We start from the raw sequence: 14,152 nt of genomic DNA, 5'->3' as shown, positions 1-14,152 counted from the left end.
GTGGCAACCAGTGAAGAACCGGTGTGAAGTGACCTGGTCCCATGCAGACCTGGTCCCACCCTGGACTGATCTGTATCTGTGACCACAACTCCCTTGGGAATAACAACAATTACAACTCTCAGAATACCCTACAATTGTAAAGCTCTCGGGGAATGCTGAGAGTTATAGTTTCCGAGGGGACAACCCCTTGAGCTGTCTGTTCATTTGTACTTCAAATCCCAGCATATCCCGAGGGCTGCAAAGTGTCGGTAAATGATGAGAGATGTAGCGTTCGCAGCTCTTGTAGTTAGAGGGTCCAAGGTGGATTGTACACTGTATCAGAGATAAGAATACCTAGATCTGTAGGGGCTCAGTGTGTGTAAGTGACCCCAGAACACCATTAATAGGTGATATATAAGAATAATATAAAGTTACCATATTATCACCATTCATACCACTATACCATTACACTGTTACTGACCAAATCTATGACTAATACCACTCTATTACTAAAATCCAGTATACCAAGACCAATAATACCAGCAGCAAACTAGTAGTGTTACACCATCAGGGCTGTTTTTTATACATTGGTGGGCCTAGTGCACAGCCCTCAAGAGTGCCCCCCCCCCTCTTCCCTTTCGGACCCCCCCCCCCCCCCCCCCCCCGCGTTATCAGAATAGGAGCTCCACACACAGTATAATGTACTGAAAGTGCCCCCACACTGTATTAAAGGTAGAGGTTAAAAAAATTAAACTTCTGCAGAAGCGTAACGCATTACTTACCTGTCTATCCCAGTTTCGAAACTACCAAAAATCCATTTGTTTGGGGGGGTGTGGGGGGGTGCTCTGTTTTGTGTTTCTGTTTTTCCTGGTCTGGCATTTCCCAGAATGCAATGCTTTCCCTCATGTGATCATCACAGCCCCCACCCATTACAATCAGTAAAATTAGTGCAGCAGCTGCTTCTGGCCGGTTAGAGATGATGAATCAGTCAGGGGATTGGGTTATCCAGCCAAGCCTCCTGTGACATCACGCCCTGTCCCCTGTCTGCATCATCAGCAAACACACACACAATGTGAGACAGAGGCATGGAATATTTGTCTCCTAAGTTGGGAGAGCAGTGGGAGCAGGAGACAATGTGGATTTGCACAGAGGCCATTTTTTTCACTTCCTGGATTTCTATCAGTGTGGCAGAACTGTACAGATACAGTAATAGGCTATGTTCACACTACATATATGTACGGCCGTAGTGCGAGCCGCGAGTATTCGCCCGTAGTTTTGAGGTTGATGCGTACGCTGGAAAGTATACGATATACTGCTGCACAGTGCACACTACATATGAGCCTACGGCCCGATCGTAAACGGACCCATAAAAAATTAACAAGACCATTGTTTGAGGCCGGAACTGTGCAAATTCACGGCCGTGGATTTACAGGCGGTCCCGTACGGAGTACTTAAAAAATAGCCGGCAATAATGCCGAATGCCGATGCCTCTAATAGTTAATATATTAAATTAATAAAACACATTTTCTTTGTAATAAAGTCCCTTTCGTTGTTCAATAATTTAATTCTAACAAATCCATCATTGTGCAATTAAATATACTGTTAAAATAAATATATATATCAATAAATGTATATTTATATATATATATATATTTTTTACAGTATATTTAATTGCACAAGTATGGATTCATTTAAATTAAATTATTGAACAAGGAAACTGATTTTATTACAACAAAAATGTGTTTTATTAATTAGTACAGGAAGCTCCATCAAGCCGTTAATTCATATTCCCGGTAAATAGAGCATTCTGTACTAATCAATACTTTACTTTATTAAAACATCAAATGTTTCTTCTAATTATGCTATAACAATAGCATTATTAGAAGAAACATTTTGAATCATATGTGCGATCAGCTGATCAGCTGATCGCACATATAAAAGAGCCGTCCGCAGCACAGTGACTTCATTGTGCCGGCGGACGGCGAAGAGACAAGATGGAAGAGAGAAGAGCAAGACATCGGAGAGTGAGTATAAAGCTCTCCCCACCCCCTCCCCAACACTGCACCCATCCCATCAAAGAAGGGGGGGTCACTTAACCCCTTCCTTGCTGGTATGGGTGCAGTCTGACATCAGTCTGGCCCCCAAGGGGTTAAGGGGGATGCAATACATACACCCCCACACCCCTCATTGACATTTTATTAAAAAAAAAAAAAAAAAAACGCTGGTCATCGACGTAGTCCATGGAATCTGACGTAATCCACTGGATACCGATATCTGAAAAACAAAAAGGGAGAAACACACAAAAAAAACACAAACAGGAGCGCAACACCCATCATTGTGAGCTGTGTTGTGCACCTTACAGTATGCAGCATCTTTACAGATTGCTGCTTATAGTCTGGCCCCCAAGGGGTTAAGGGAGGATGTATTGCATCCCCCTTAACCCCTTGGGGGCCAGACTGATGTCAGACTGCACCCATACCAGCTGGGATTGGGATACCCCCCTTCCTTGCTGGGATTGGTGCAGTGCTGGGGAGGGGGTGGGGAGAGCTTTATACCCACTCTCCGATGTCTTGCTCTTCTCTCTTCAATCTTGTCTCTTCACCGTCCGCGGCACAATGAAGTCACTGTGCTGCGAACGGCTCTTTTATATGTGCGATCAGCATATCAGCTGATCGCACATATGATTCAAAATGTTTCTTCTAATAATGCTAATGTGATAGCATAATTAGAAGAAACATTTGATGTTTTAATTAAAGTAAAGTATTGATTAGTACAGAATGCTCTATTTACCGGGAATATAAATTAACGGCTTAATGGAGCTTCCTGTACTAATTAATATTTAATTAATAAAAAACATTTTTGTTGTAATAAAATCAGTTTCGTTGTTCAATAATTTAATTTAAACGAATCCATACTTGTGCAATTAAATATACTGTAAAAAAATAAATATATATATATAAATATACATTTATTGATATATATATTTATTTTAACAGTATATTTAATTGCACAATGATGGATTCGTTAGAATTAAATTATTGAACAACAAAAGTGACTTTATTACAACGAAAATATATTTTATTAATTTAATATATTAACCATTAGAGGCATCGGCATTGCAGAGGATCGCTAACCCCGTAATGCCGATTCCTGTAATACTGTTGCTCTGCTTTCCCAGATGCATTCAAGAGGTGTTTGCCTCACTTCCTAAAGATTTGGCCGCATGTCTAATTCGACCGTATGTCTATTTTCACACGACCGTAGTTTCAGCCGCACATGTCCGGCCGCGTAAAAACTACGGCAGGACATATACGTAGTGTGAACCTAGCCATAGGCTGCGTTCACACTACGTATATTTCAGTCAGTATATTTCAGTCAGTATTGCAACCAAAACCAGGAGTGTATTAAAAACACAGAAAGGATCTGTTCACACAATGGTGAAATTGAGTGGATGGCCGCCATTTAATGGCAAATATTTGCTGTTATTTTAGAACAACGGCTGTTATATTGAAATAATGGCCATTATTTACTGTTATATGGCGGCCATCCACTCAATTTCAACATTGTGTGAATAGATCCTTTCTGTGTTTTTAATCTACTCCTGGTTTTGGTTGCAATACTGACTGAAATATACGTAGTGTGAACGCAGCCATACATTGTATAGACACATCTATATAACTTTTAATGTACTTTTAATAGAAAACAAGTTTTTCTTATCCGGAGTTCCCCTTTAAGAGCCCCAATACATACAGAAGTTTCCTTACAACACTATTTCCACCATACAGTGATTACATATTACATGAAAACTGCTCTGAACAAAACAGAAAGATATCACCAATGATAGCTGTACATAATACCGTCACACCATGACCCCTATCACTACAAGCCTATAACAGAGTGCAGTTACATCCAGTGACTCACAGGGGGCGTCTTCTCAGAATCAGTGACCTTTTCTTTTTGGCTCCATCCAGCGTAGGCCACCATGATGTCTCCCCCGGCTGTGAATCTTCTCTCCAGAATCTGCCAGACAAATATTTAAGGCTTCAACACATACAGTAGTTAGGTCCTTTGTACCCCTATATAGTAGTTACACCCCTTTTTTCCCCCTATATAGTAGTTACACCCCTCTGTGCCCCCACAGTTTTAAGGTGTGCCTGTGGTATATAGACCCCCGTGTGCTCCCCCAGTTATATACAACCCTCCTGTGCACTTCCCCAGTAGTTTAAATAACCCCTGTGCACTCTCCCCAGTATTATATAGCCCCCATGTGCGCTCCCCCAATAGTATATAGCCCCCCTGTGCACTCCCTAAATAGTATATAGCCCCCTGTGCACTCCCTAAATAGTATATAGCCCCCCTGTGCGCTCTCTCAATAGTATAGAGCCCCCCTGTGCGCTTCCTTAATAGTATATAGCCCCCCTGTGCACTCCCTCAATAGTATATAGCCCCCCTGTGTGCTCCCTCAATAGTATATAGCGCCCCCGTGTTCTCCCCCAATAGTATAAAGCCCCCCTGTGCGCTCCCTCAATAGTATATAGCCCCCCTGTGCGCTCGCTCAATAGTATATAGCCCCCTGTGCGCTCCCTCAATAGTATATAGCCCTCCTGTGCGCTCCCTCAATAGTTTATAGCGCCCCCCGTGTGCTCCACCAATAGTATATAGCCCCCCTCTGCGCTCCCTCAATAGTATATAGCTCCACCCCCCAAGTTCCCCGAGCACTCATAGCTACAATGTACAGGTAAGTAGATTACCCATCCATGGAGCTCCTCACTGACAGGCTGGTCGCCGGAGCCCTGTGCGACCGCACTTGTCGCACATAGCAACGGTGGGCCTGCTCAGGGGGGCCCTTTAACCAGTGGGCCTGGTGCACCTTTTGCCCTCAGGTTAAAGCGGCCCTGTACACCATGACCACCACCATCACCACCACAAAGTGACTAATACCCCTATACCATTACTAAATAAATTCCACTGTACAAATATCAGTACTCTACAAATACCAATGGTACACAGGCTGTGCACATAATAAGTCAGGGATGGGGAATCTGCCCATCATGACTGATTACAGTGCAGCTACATCCAGTGACTCACAGGAGGTGTCTTCTCTGATCATTTTGCCTGGCAATCATGGAGACTTTTTCCCTACAGAATCTGCCAGACAAACATTATAGGCTCTTCGCTCCAGCACCATCCTCACCCCTATACAAAGTCCACATATGTATTACTCCATACTGTAAAAGTGCCCACTTTGTGCTCCCATGTATGTAGACCCATTTTGAGCCCTCAAATAGTACTAAGGCCCCCTCTACACCCTCTGTTAGTAGCAGGGCCACCATCTGTGCCTCCATATAGTAATCAGACTCCTCTGTGCTTCCATATAGTACTCGGGCATCACTGTGTCTCAATATAGGAGTTCGGGCCCATTGACTCCATATAGAAGTCAGGCCCCTTCTGTGCATCCATACCGTTGTTAGGCCCTCTGTTCCCCCATTCAGTAGTTAGGCCTTTTTGTGCTCCCATATAGTAGTCTGACCCCTAGGTGTCCCCCATATAGCTGTTATGCACCTCTGTGACTCCATATATTATATGTGCTCTCTCTGCTCCCATATCGCACTTAGGTCCCCTTTGTGCCCCCATATATTAGTTAGGTCCCTCTTTTTCCATATAGTAATTAGGCCCATCTGTGCAGCCATATAGTCAGACCCCCCATGCATCTATATAGTAGTCAGACCTCCTTGTGCAGGTAGGCCCCCATAGGTAGTCTCTCTAATAGTTAGGCATCCCACTTTAGGTAACTCCTCAGTAGTAAGCCCTCCGTATGTAGAATTCCCCCTGTATGTTCTGGTCAGGGTAAAATTTTTCTCTGTTCTTATGATTGGTTATGATCTTATGATTGGTTATGATCCCAGCAGTCAGTCCCCCCCCCCCCCCCCCCCACTGGTCAGATAGTTTTGCCCTATCCTGTACATAAGAGATAACTTACCCCTTTAATTCCTTAGTACATCTTCATGGGTGTTAAAGCTTTGGGTTTTTTTATACAGTGCCCCAAATTTTGCAAATATAAATAAATATAGCAGTGTGCACACTGATATAGTAACTATTTGATTGAGCTCTATGTGTAGGAGCTTAAAACAGTAAGTAGAATGCAGTAAGCTCCTATGCTTCCTTTAGATATAGCTGCAGGAGATTTGGAGTTGCTGCTGTGTTTGCTTTATGTTAATGGGTTATACAACATAAAAAATATATGTACCTACAAACAGAGGGTGCACTCTTTTTAATGTTGTATGACTGTTTGCTTCAGTGTACCCTTAGGTGTGTGCACCTTTATTTCCTGGTTGTGCCCACCTACCTTTCTTTGGTAGTTCTATATGTTAAAGGGGTTATCTGAAGAGCAGAAAAGGTCCTACCTGTTCTACTCTCCAGCACTTCACTTCCTCCCTCTGACCATCTCTGGTGATAACGTCCCTGACGAGAGGGGAGGCGCCGCGGAAGCATGTTGCGGGCAATGATCAATAGTTAGCCGATGTTATTGATGTTGCAGCTACATCAGGCAGATATTGGACACTGAGTGCAGGCATGGTTTCACCCACATGCAATGCCTGCATCATGCTCCCGCCCCACTCTCCTCTCGGAAGTTATCACCAGAGGGTAAGAGGAAGGAAATAGAGCATCAGAGAGCAGAAAAGGTAGGACCTTTTTTCCTGTCCAAATAAGAAGCAAATCAGTGTAGAATTCTTGACCTATAAAATTACATGGGCTTAAAAGGCAGAGATTGTCTTTAAACAGTTACTGCTATTTAAAAAAAAAAGAAAAAACCTTTGACATGTCATAAAGACCTGTCAAAAGTTTTGATTTGTCGGGGTCTGGGTGCTGAGATCCCCACTTATTACTTGTGTGCATAGGGAGAATAACTCAGCTAAGCGATTCCCTCTCTGCTTCTTTACACTGCATAAAATCTCTATGACCCCTTTTTTTTTTTTTTTTTTTTTTTTTTTATGACAGTTAATTTCAAAAGGATGGCCCACGTTTTAATCATTGTTTTCTAAATTCCACATCTACATTAAAAAAAAAAATAGTAAATCCTGAAAGAAATGGAAAAACAGTGACTATCGATCTATTCACTAACACCAAATGAATCCAAACACCCTTCTTCTATATGTCTGGAGGAGAGTAGTATGGTGAATTGCTGTGGCTACAAATCTGTCTGTTGTCTAGAGCAGCTCTTCTTAATTCCAGTCTTCATGGCCACAAACAGGTGATGTTTTGAGGATTTCCTTAGTATTTCACAGGTTATAGAATTATACTTAGGGTATCAGGTATTATCACAGGTGTACTTTGTATAAGATATCCTCAAAACATGACTTGTTGGTGGGTCATGAGGACGGAAACTGAGAAGCCCTGGCCTAAAGGGTTTTGACTAGTACATGGGGAGACTGTACTTGCCACTAGAAGAACAGGCACAAGAAGAAACTAAGCACAGTACACAAGAAGCAGGCTGGCTTTCACATTTAACAGCTTTGATTGGCAGGATGAGGAAGACACAGATTGGCTGTATACACGGAGGAGTTCTACCTCTTCACCTGACCTATCCCGCAACTGGAGGAAACAAGGGAAGAAGTCTGATTGGATGTATACTTTTCCACCTCCACCACCGCCTCCACCCCCCCCTCCACCACCTCCACCTTCATTACCTCCTCCTCCACCACCTAAGGTGAGTAGTGTTCAGTATAACTGGTTATTGCCTTAATTGGACACATCTTAACCTTTTGTATTTTTGTGATGTAGGATGACATGTAGTTTTATTTTATGCTGGCAGCCTATTAAAGTAAAATGAAGTATTTCAATTGTAGGGATTCTGTCCAACAGCATCATACGAAATGATTCCTCATGCTATTTATAGGCAGGAGCAAAAACAGGTTATTCTTTTGCACCTTCATTATATTCCGATCCATCTGGTAGATAGGAAAGCAAGTTAAGGCTATGTTCAGATAACATCTTTTACAGCTGTAAAATCACATAATACAAACCTATTTCCACTTCAAAAAGATGGGCAAAATACGCCCACAAAAAGATGTGTAAATGTACGTTAGCGTACTACTTCTTACCTAGCAATGCCTAGTAGTGACTTATCCCAAATCTACTAACACTAAGAGCGAAAAGAAAGTTCATGTATTGCTTGAAAATGCAAAAACCCCAGATAGCAAAAAAACAAGCCAAAAAACCTGAAGAATCAGGGTAATAAATGTTAAGTTTTCTGTTAACACTTGCTTTTTTACAGAAAAAAATATTATAAAATAAAATTTCCTTTCTTTTTCTTTTTTTCTCTTTCTTTTTTCTTTCCCTTTCCCTCTTTCTTTCCTTTTAGGCTGAATACACACACCTGTAGTGCAGTCCGCGGCCGAGGCTCGCACTACGAATGTGCATCCGTAGCGCTCCGTGCTTCACGGAGCACTACGTTTATCCTAGCGATCTGTGCGATCACTGCCCTGTATACACGTACAGAAGTGTGAACGGGCTATTGAAAAACATTGGTTTTATGTTCTTTCCGCAATTGCATGCCCGTAATTGCGGACAGAACAAAGAATGTGTGAATAAAGCCTTAGTCCAAGTATGGGGTGGGCAGTGCCATCAGAGAAGCATGGAAGGATGTCAAAATAAAAATACAATAATGCTGTTTGTGGACTTAAAATGTAATATGTAATTGACACCAAAGTAACAAATGTACTAAATCTCGAAGGGTTCTGTACCTTTTCATTTTTAACCCCTAGACGACCCTGGACATACAGTTACGCTATGGAAGTCTGTCACCAGATGACCCTGGATCCTGGGTGTTTCTCCTGCTATGAATAGCGCGCTTCATAGGAGGTGGGGGCCGGCTGCAGTGAGCAGCAGGCACCCCACCGCTAATGACAGGCTGCAGCGATCGCACTGTAGCATGTCATCAACTCCTTAAATGCCTGCATATATATATATATATATATATATATATATATATATATACATATATATATATACACACAGTACATAGTACACACACACTGGCGCCTCACCCCCCCCCCCCAGCCTTGCATCCGGGGCAGCTTCCTTCCCCCCCCCCCCCCCCCCCCAGTGAGTCTGAGTGGGCCCACAACTGATTAGGTTACCCGTATGGAACCTCAGCAGACAACAATGTTGTCTTAATAATAAAGGGTATATTCTGCTACATTATTCATAGTGACTCATTACTCATTTCACATATATAGCCGTGTAAAAGTTAAAGGGGTTATCCAAGATTAAATAAACATAGCTGCCTTCTCCCAGGCACAGCACCACTCTGCTCCTCAGTTTGTCTCTGAAATGAATGGATCAAAGTTGTAATACTGCAAACAACTTTAGGGCAGGTATAGGGCTGTTTTTGGAAGAAAGCAGCTATGTAATAAGCTTTTAGACAGTAAAAGATGTCAGCTGGTTGTATTCTCATGTTGGGATCGTACATGTGCGTGCAATTCAAGATACATGATGAGCTGCTAGAGATCTGTTTCCTACTGGATCTATCAATGTACCTCATATTTCTATTCTATTCTATTCTATTCTATTCTATCTATCTATTATCTTTCCTGACCAATATCTGTCTGTGTAAAAGCCCCTGGCTGCAATTGATTTCTATATTGTCAGCAATAATTGGTTAGGATTGGAGTAATTTTGAAATACTCACCTAATCCTGGCATGGAGCTGGTCTCAGTGTGGTCCAGGGGAAAAGGGGCACCAAAACCTAACCTTGCGACCCTACCATCTTCCCAGTCACTTCGGAAGCCACCCTTCTCCTTCCTCTGGACCTGCCCCACATAGTAGCGAATCCATACCCAAAAGTGCCCCATACAGTAGCCAATCACCACCAATAGTGCCTAATATAGTAGCCAATCCCTCCATAGAGCCTCATAAAGTAGCCAGTCTCGTCCATAGTGCCTCATATAGTAGCCAATCTCCCATAGTGCCTCATATAGTAGCCAGTCCCCCCTATAGTGCCTCATATAATAGCCAGTCCCCCCTATAGTGCCTCATATTGTAGCCAGTTCCCCCTTATAGTGCCTCATATAGTAGTTAATCCCCCCATAGTGCCTCTTATAGTAGCCAGTCTCCCCACAGTGCCCCGTATACCCATATAGTACCCCAGTGGGCCCCTGCCAGTATGGGCCCGGTAGTGACTGCCCCCCCCCCCCCCTAATTTTGCTACTGGTTCCATTGTTTTGACCACTTATCAAGCAAAGTTTAATTTTTTATATTATAGATATCTCCAGGAATATCAAGCATATTACTTTCTCCTATGTATCTTAGAAACATATTACAACAAAAGAACAGGACCCAGAGCAGACCCTTGTGGCACACCACTTGTAACCAGTCTCTGTTCTGAATACACTTCATCAATAACAACCCTCTGATATTAATCCTTCAGCCAACCACATATCCACTGAGCTATCTAGGAATTATGTCCAATTTTCGCAAACTTCTCTATCAGCTTTTTCAAAGGCTTTGCTTTAGTCCAGATAGGCGATATCCACAGCACCACCTTCATCAGGCACTTTTGCGACATAGTCAAGAAATCATTAAGATTAGTCTGACATGATCTGCCCTCAGGTTTCCTCCCATGCTAAAATAAAACTTACTGGTTATCCGGCATCCCATGTAGTTGGTGTTTGTTTTGGATTGCATTTATATTTGAGGGAGACTGATGTTAGTGGTAACAGTCTCTCTGAAGCGCTGGAAATATGGAAATAGGATTGAATTAGCTTTTCTTAGGTGGAAGGGGAGAAGTTTTAACCTGTCCCTGTTTTCTCTCTACAGATATAACCATTTATTTGACGGTCAACATATTGAGCATTTTTTTTACATTTATTCTTTTATTTATCGTTATTACAGGGCTGCTTTTGGCCACCACCGCCACCTCCAGTGAGAGCACATCTTCCTGCCTGGCACAATTGGCCTCCCGTATGTAACTCACCTTACACCCTGTAATTTTCTCCTCGTTCTTTCAGGCACATTTGTAATATCAGTTTTTTATTTTCTTTCTAGTCAGCACCCCTCCCCCCACCTCCCCCACCACCTCCTTTCTTCAGCACAGAGTGGGAGGATTATGATGAAGAGGAGCAAGAGGATGAAGATGTATTAGCTTGTATGCTCATGGCTTGGTACATGACTGGATATCACACTGGCTTTTACAAGGTGATAGCTTCAGGAAATATTATCGGAAATTGCAACACAGATGTTAGTCATAGTATATTTCCAGTTTTATGTAATAAGACTTTATTTATAAAGTATTCACTAGATTGGCACTGTAAACAAGAATTGCCAATCTAGGTAATTTACTGCCCACAAACAAAGGCTTTCCTCTGTGAGGAACTGAGTAAATTATGTAAGTTGTACAACTTTTCAGTTTGTAAGCATTTTTTTTAAATATAAAAACCATGTTTCTGCATTTAAAAAATGCTTTATATGTGTCAAACATTTAAATGTGATGCCAGTATTTTTTGCGATATATGCTGGAGAGTAAGGCTGATATAATAATGTGCTCTATTAAGGTCAATGGAAATTGTCCAGCAGTGCAAACACTATAAACCTTTGCCAAACAACGCTGACATAGTGTAAACGAAAATTATTTCATTTGTGTTGCATGCAAATGTTTACATTTTTTCTAGAAATTTTTAGATATATTTTTTAATTTAAAAAGGGTTACTATAGCAACCAAAATTTGCTGCTAAAATTTCCATTTTGTCATAAACAAACAATCTAGCAGATAACAAAACCGATCAGAAAAATTGGCCTGTCGTGGATTCTATATTTTCCTTTTCCTTTCCTCCTATTAACACTGTAAAACAGGGCTTTTCAAACTTTTTCTGCAGGGCTTTACCTGACAGACCAAGGCAATGTTTTGGCCTCCCCATGGGTGGTGGAAGTTCATGCTAAAACCTTAAAATAGTGTTTAATATGCCATTCTTTCTGAATTCTATTGTATAATGTTAACCCCCTCTCCCAAAATGACATCCAGGAACGTCATGAAAAACAGTGCTTTTCTCCATTATGACGTCCATGAACGTCCTATTGTCTCTGCCTCCCCCACGATCGGGCGACGGGAGGAGAATGCAGCACATTGCTTCTTCCCACCGCCACAGCCCGGAGAGGAGCTGTGCTCCCCCCGGGCAGTTAACCCCATAGAATCCTCAAGGAGATCCGCTCCCTTTGCCTTCCTTCCAAAGCCATGTGAGCGATCACCCGGCTTCGGGGGTAACCATAGCAACTCAGACGCTGCCCAGTGCAGTGTATATTATCCTGCTCAATTAACGTCATGAAAAAAAACTAACCAAAGTGAAAAAATTTTTTTTTGTTAATCTTGCTCCCTAAAAAATGTAGGAAAAACTCTCAAAATGTCACATGTACACAAAAAGTGTACTGCTAAAAACATCAGCTTATGCCGCCAAAAGAAAAATCCCTCACGTAACTCCATTGGTCAAAAGAGTTAATATTACAGCTCTTACACTATGCAAGACACAGTTTTTATTTTATAAGTGTCATACACTATATAAAATGGATATAACTGTAATTGTACCAACCTGACGAATAAAGATAACATGTCATATATAATGGGAAACGTCGTAAAAAAATGAAAAACAGCTGCTAAATGCTGTGTTTTTTATTAGTACCACCTCAAAAAATGTAATAAAAAATGATCAGGATGTCACATGTCCCCCAGAATGGTACAGATGGTAACATCAACTTGTCTTGCCAAAATAATTTGGCATCCCAAGGCCTCTCTGACTATAATGGCTATAAAATGGCTATAAAAAAAAACTGAAATAAAAAAAATCACCAGGCCTCTGGGGCCTGTGGTAGAGTCAGATGACGCACCGCGGCCACATATGGGGTATTTCTAAAAACATTGGAATTAGAGGAATCAATAGTGAGTTTCATTTCTCAGTTAGTATTGGCTGTGTAAGAGGGAAAAAAATGGATAAAAATGGAATAACTGACAGAAAAATTAATTTTTTTAATTTCCCCTCTAACTTGCTTAAATTTCTGCAAAACACTTAAAGGGTTAATTAACTCATGAAATGTTACTTTGAGGGGTGCAGTTTTTACAATGGAGGGATTTATGGAGATAACTAACATACAGACCCCACAAATCCACTTCAGAACTGAATTGGTCCCCAATAAAGTCAAAACTTGAAATTTTCCTGAAAATTTGCTGCCAAATTTCGAAGCCCTCTTAAATCCTAGAAAGTAAAAGGACATTAACCAAATGACGTCACCATAAAGTAGACATGTTGTAGATGTTCCAGTAATAATTAGTTCATGTGGCATGACCACCTTTTTTAGAAAAAGAGAATTTTGAATATAAAGAAACGTAAATTTTTCCGTTGTTTGCGCAAATGTGTATCAACAAAAGTATACCGCAAACATAAAGAGGAATATGTCACAAAAAAAACTATCTCAGAATAACCGCAATAGTTAAAAGCATCAAAGAGTTATCACTACATAAAGAGACATGGGTCAGATTTGAAAAATAGGGCCTGGGCATTAAGGCCAAAACAGGCTGCGGAGGCAAGGAGTTAAAATAAGTCAGTAATAATGCTAAACCAGAGATTGCTGTAGCTATAGAAGAGGATTTACAGCTTTGGTGTACTTTTGTTAAAACTTTTTAAAACTATAGAAGAGGATTCACAGCTTCTGTGTACTTTTGTTTTTTGCTTTGTAGGGGTTAAAACAGGGTCGTGCTGAAGCTTTGAGACCCAATCTTAAAAAAGGATCCAGAAGAAAATAGCATGAACAGGTGAGCAGATTTTCCCTTCCACCAAGGTTTGTTTTCTTCCTGGAAGGGTTTGCAAGTACGTTTTTTATACAGACATCTTTATCTTCTCCATGTGTCACAAAAAGATGAACATAAGAATTGACCTGTGTTGAAATAGAAGCAAAAACTAGTGTAGAAGAGGTAAATTGTTAGAGCAGAGAGTTAAGACAGTGGACACCTAAGAAAAGCATTTTTTTCACTTTGTACTTCTTATTTGTAAAAAAGTCTATTTCCCTTTTTTTTTTATGGCCTCTACAGTTTGCTGCGCAGTCGGCTTCTGTAAAGGGGCCAGTGGTCAGCCGATCAGCAAGCATTTTTAATCTTTTGTTTGGCCAGTAAAATCTTCCTTATCAGCTG

The 14,152-nt window shown here is 41.3% G+C and overlaps 1 protein-coding gene across 2 annotated transcripts in view; it reads left to right on the top strand.

The window, feature by feature from the left end:
• Positions 1-14,152, top strand: part of LOC138785892 (survival motor neuron protein-like) — a 44,982-nt gene that overhangs the window by 30,003 nt on the left and 827 nt on the right. For both annotated transcript variants that reach the window (XM_069962347.1, XM_069962346.1), the window contains 4 exons: positions 7,505-7,687; positions 10,873-10,941; positions 11,026-11,175; positions 13,703-13,777. In XM_069962347.1, the coding sequence (XP_069818448.1) occupies positions 7,505-7,687; positions 10,873-10,941; positions 11,026-11,175; positions 13,703-13,768 (468 nt within the window). In that variant the 3' untranslated portion in view covers positions 13,769-13,777. The remainder of the gene's footprint in view (positions 1-7,504; positions 7,688-10,872; positions 10,942-11,025; positions 11,176-13,702; positions 13,778-14,152) is intronic.

This window comes from Dendropsophus ebraccatus, chromosome 3, assembly GCF_027789765.1.
Source record: "Dendropsophus ebraccatus isolate aDenEbr1 chromosome 3, aDenEbr1.pat, whole genome shotgun sequence".
NCBI classification, from domain to species: Eukaryota; Metazoa; Chordata; class Amphibia; order Anura; family Hylidae; genus Dendropsophus; species Dendropsophus ebraccatus.
This window is presented reverse-complemented; position numbering and strand designations above follow the sequence as displayed.